Consider the following 5,214-nt stretch of genomic DNA (forward strand, 5'->3'; position numbering starts at 1 on the left):
GGATAGTAATCATGTTAGAAACAAAAATGTCAGAGAGATAGGCAAAGACTAGGTGATAAATTCTTGCTAACAGAGGATTCTTGGCTTTGTCTTGTAGGGAAAGGGAAGTCATTGAGGGTATTTTCATGGATTTTCTGGTCATTAGGGCCTTCTTGCTCTTTATACTGTTAACACGGACTCAACCCTTTTTTCTTAGATTATCTGAGATTTTTCAGCAATTATGCAATCTTAGTAGGTTCTTGGAAGAGAAACAATAGATATGATGTGCAGGGAATGAATGTGGCAGAAAGACAGGAGAGTACAGGAAGGATATGCATACACATAGGAAGGAGACTCCATAGTGAGGTTCCAAACACAAACAAAGGAAGACCAAAACAATCTCATGGAAAAGCAAAGACATTTCAATACGTAGGTTGAGGTGGATGGATCAGGAACTGAAAAGGATTACTAGGGTTTTCTCAAACATGAAGAGTACCAAAATTGCCTTAGTTTTTCATGAAAGGCAGAACTGAGAGTAGGGGGGTGAGAGAGTAGTAAGATTATCTTCTACTGTTCCAAGGAACTGGACAGTGTTGTTCTAAAAAAATAAAATAAAACAGCCAATTCATTATTTTATCAGCAAAATGGGTTTATTTGGGAATAATGGAGAATTGCCATTTGAGACAAGCTTGCTTTAGCAAAAGCCATAGGCAAGTCTAACAATTAAAACAAAAAAGTTAAAGGTTACTTTATAGAGAAAAGTGAGGAAATTGAGATGAGTTGTTTTCAATGAAAGTCAGTTGAAGCAAAGTGAGAGTTTTGGACAGTGCAGCATTTCCCTTTGCCTGGATTGTTTCTGGGAGAGGAATATTCTTCCTGTTGAGGTCTGTTTCTGATGTCTTCATGGTGAGTGTTGTAATGAAGTCAAATTGCAATGTGCAAGGTCTCTCTCTGGCCTTCTGACTCCTTTTTAAATGAGGTATCCTTTATTTTGTTTCACAACAGCTTGGGTGTACATTTGCTCTTATCAGTTTATATAATTGTTTTTGAATAGTCAATCTATTTCACAGCTGTGAAATATAATGAAATTTGTTCCAGAAATGAGTAACTGTTTCCCACATCAGCACAACATTCTTAGAGTATCACTGATGGCAGAAAGTCAAAATATTTTAACATCTTTGATCCTCATTCTCTGAATATGAAAATATTCTCATGTTACAGTGTGCTCTACACTTGCGAAAAATGTGAAAGTACACATATTACCAGACACATAAAGGGTCTACAGTTAACTGAATAGCTAAAATTTGGCTCCTTAATTAATAGAATATGAAGTATGGGTCATTGCTCTTTGAAGGGCTGATTTGAATTCCTTATTTCTCAGGCTGTAAATCATTGGATTGAACAACGGTGTGAGGATGGTATAAGATACAGATATTAGGGTATCTTGACTTGAAGAGTAATTGGATTTGGGCCTTAAGTAGATGAAAGAGGCACAACCATAATGAACAGTTACCACAATGAGATGGGAGGCACAGGTAGAGAAAGCCTTGTATCTTCCAACAGAGGATGGGATTTTTAGAATGGCAGAGATGATGAGGACATAGGAGACCAGAATAAGTAACAGTGGAATAACCAAGACAAACACACCAAGCACAAATATGACCAACTGATTGAGATACGATTGGTGAGATGCCAGCTTGAGGACTGGAGAGACATCACAGAAGAAGTGATGGAGCTGGTTGGAGGAGTGGAATGGCAGGTGAAATATCATGGAGGTGGTGGCCAGTGAGATTATGAAGCCACAGGCACAGGCAGCAGCCACTAGTCCCACGCACACCCCGAAACCCATGAGCACTGTGTAGCGCAAAGGGTTACAGATGGCTACATAGCGATCATAACCCATGGCTGCCAGCAGGAAGGAGTGAGAGCAAATGAGGAAGAGGAAGAAAAACATCTGGATGGCACAGCCTAGAAAAGAAATGGTCTTCTTCTGGGCCAACAGGTCAACCAGCATCTTGGGTACAATGACGAAGGTGTAGCAAGTCTCAGAACAGGAGAGGACACCAAGGAAGAAGTACATGGGGGTGTGGAGGGCTCTGTCCAGCACAATGGTAGAAACGATGATGACATTGGTGCCCAGCATGAACAAGTACACAAGCAGGAAGACAACAAAGAGCAGCCGCTGCAGCCCAGCCAGAGATGAGAAGCCGAGGAAGACGAACTCTGTCACTAAGGTCTCATTGGCCCACTCCATGGTCACTGCTATACAGGAGAGCCAGAGCCAGAGCCACAGGCCAGGATCCAGGGATGGAGAAAGGCATGGGGAACTCAGCACAAAGTCTGCAGGTGGCAGGCATCTCCAGATGTTTGATGGAACTCATACATTCCCTCCAAAATAGTCTGCCAAAATAAGAATTAAGGCTAAATATGGAACAGAATAACTGACAACCAATGAGTAGACTTTTCCCAAGGCTATGAACACATTATCTCTCCAGGCAAGGATTAAAGATTTGCCTAACAGTTTTCTCTTGTACCTTACTTATGGATTATTGTGGTTTTCTTGCTCACCAGAAGCCCAAGAAAGTCAACTCTTCAAAAGTGAAAAATATGGTTAACTTCAGCTATCTGAACTTGATCACAATGTGGAATAAAAGAATGAGAAATGTTCAGAAACAGTATCTGAACTTCAGTTTATCAACTATAAAATGGGAAGGAAAAAGAAGAAATAGATGATCTCTGAGCAAAAGGGTGAAGGGATCTGTACTTATTGACAACTTATTATATGCTAAAAAATAATGGTAAAAATAGCATATCCATTTTGTCAACTATTAATTATAATTTTATGTCAACATCCAAAACAATAAGAAAATAGAAGAGAAGCCTTTAATGTTGTTTCTAACATTAAGAAGAGATGAATTAGAAACACTTCTGGAAATTCTGAAACTAGAGCAGTGGGCAAGGATGGAACCGAAAATAACGTTAAACAAATATTCATGTTTTTTTTTTTTTCCCCCCAGAAAAAGAATAGTCATCAGGGTGGTAAAAAAATAAAAAAAAAAAAGAAATCAACACATTGACTTTGTGGCATTTTGTACCACACTTAATTTTTCCATTCTATTAATAGGTGCCTCAGAGAAAGAGAAATAGAGTTTTGCAAAAATGGCCATGAAGTTGTCACAGAGAATGAGAAACAAAGGTATAATTGGGCAGTTTTCTGGGTTCCAACTCCTGACATAAATCATAGGCTTTATTTATTTTGTATCTTGGTATGTTAATAATGTTCCTTTTGAATAATCTGACTACTAAGTGTAGTTTGCAAACTGCTAGAAAAGATTATTTCTAAAGTCTTTTTCAGTTCGTTTCAGTTCGGTCACTCAGTTGTGTCCGACTTTGCGACCCCATGAATCGCAGCCCGCCAGGCCTTCCTGTCCATCATCAACTACCGGAGTTCACTCAGACTCACGTCCATCGAGTCAGTGATGCCATCCAGCCATCTCATCCTCTGTCGTCCCCTTCTCCTCCTGCCCCCAAACCTTCCCAGCATCAGAGTCTTTTCCAGTGAGTCAACTCTTCACATGAGGTGGCCAAAGTACTAGAGTTTCAGCTTTAGCATCATTCCTTTCAAAGAAATCTCAGGGCTGATCTCCTTCAGAATGGACTGGTTGGATCTCCTTGCAGTCCAAGGGACTCTCAAGAGTCTTCTCCAACACCACAGTTCAAAAGCATCAATTCTTCGGCACTCAGCTTTCTTCACAGTCCAACTCTCACATCCATACATGACCACAGGAAAACCACAGCCTTGACTTGACGGACCTTTGTCGGCAAGGTAATGTCTCCGATTTTGAATATGCTATCTAGGTTGGTCATAACTTTCCTTCCAAGGAGTAAGCATCTTTTAATTTCATGGCTGCAGTCACCATCTGTAGTGATATTGGAGCCCCAAAAAATAAAGTCTGACATTGTTTCCACTGTTTCCCCATCTATTTCCCATGAAGTGATGGGATCAGATGCCATGATCTTAGTTTTCTGAATGTTGAGCTTTAAGCCAACTTTTTCACTCTCCTCTTTCACCTTCATCAAAAGGCTTTTTAGTTCCTCTTCACTTTCTGCCATAAGGGTGGTGTCATCTGCATATCTGAGGTTATTGAGATTTCTCCTGGCAATCTTGATTCCAGCTTGTGCTTCTTCCAGCCCAGCATTTCTCATGATGTACTCTGCATAGAAGTTAAATAAGCAGGGTGACAATATACAGCCTTGACGTACTCCTTTTCCTATTTGGAACCAGTCTGTTGTTCCATGTCCAGTTCTAACTATTGCTTCCTGACCTGCATATAGCTTTCTCAAGAGGCAGGTCAGGTGGTCTGGTATTCCCATCTCTGTCAGAATTTTCCACAGTTTCTTGTGATCCACACAGTCAAAGGCTTCGGCATAATCAATAAAGCAGAAATGTTTTTCTGGAACTCTCTTGCTTTTTCGATGATCCAGCAGATGTTGGCAATTTGGTCTCTGGTTCCTCTGCCTTTTCTAAAACCAGCCTGGACATCTAAAGTTGTTTTAATATCAGATAATTTTTTCATGGGTGTGTTTACCACTAACCAAGCCTAAGAAGTAAGAAAGTATTCTCTGGATGCAAAATCATCTAGCATTTATTGACTGTATCCAGTCTTTGTGTATGTACTTTTAGTATACGTATATACTTATCCATCATTTTGTGCTGAAGAATTATTTGCATCTGTTCTCAAAAGTTTTTTTCAATATTTCTAGTCAATAGTAAATGTTAGCTTTCTAAAAACTAAGTAAATGATTAAAATTTTCTGAAACAACTATTACTAGAATTTGGAGAATATAATTTTACTCTCTCTTAATCACTGGAAACTGGTCCTAAAATGCATAGGTATGATTATTGTTTTTCTGAAATTAGTACTAGGATATTCACATACATTAGTTTTAAAGCTCTTTAACACAAACAATTGGAATTTTCAGTGACTGCAACTTTAAAAATAAGTATAAAGATATTTCTATTACATATAAATGCAAAGGGTGTATATACCAAATACCCCTAGTGCCACCTGGGAAAATTATATCCTCAATATTTACACATATGTGTATATATATACACATATATATGTATAAGTGTCTGTTTTCTATATAAAGAAAAGCAAACTGATGAAATAGTTTCTCTACATAATACCTCCAACTGGACAAATGGACTTCTGTTCATTTCAAAACATTGAT

At 38.8% G+C, this 5,214-nt stretch overlaps 1 protein-coding gene across 1 annotated transcript; it reads right to left on the reverse strand.

Annotated features, from left to right (window-relative positions):
- Nucleotides 1–1,291: 1,291 nt before the first annotated feature.
- Nucleotides 1,292–2,233, reverse strand: LOC113890417 (olfactory receptor 10K1-like). Its single transcript, XM_027538305.1, has one exon. It carries the CDS (start codon nt 2,231–2,233, stop codon nt 1,292–1,294), a length of 942 nt encoding a protein of 313 aa, XP_027394106.1.
- Between the last annotated feature and the right edge of the window lie 2,981 nt (nt 2,234–5,214).

Source organism: Bos indicus x Bos taurus, chromosome 3, assembly GCF_003369695.1.
Source record: "Bos indicus x Bos taurus breed Angus x Brahman F1 hybrid chromosome 3, Bos_hybrid_MaternalHap_v2.0, whole genome shotgun sequence".
Lineage (NCBI taxonomy): Eukaryota > Metazoa > Chordata > Mammalia > Artiodactyla > Bovidae > Bos > Bos indicus x Bos taurus.

Coding starts and splice junctions, on each gene's coding strand:
- LOC113890417 (XM_027538305.1), bottom strand. CDS start 2,233: ATGGAGTGGGCCAATGAGACCTTAGTGACAGAGTTCGTCTTCCTCGGC.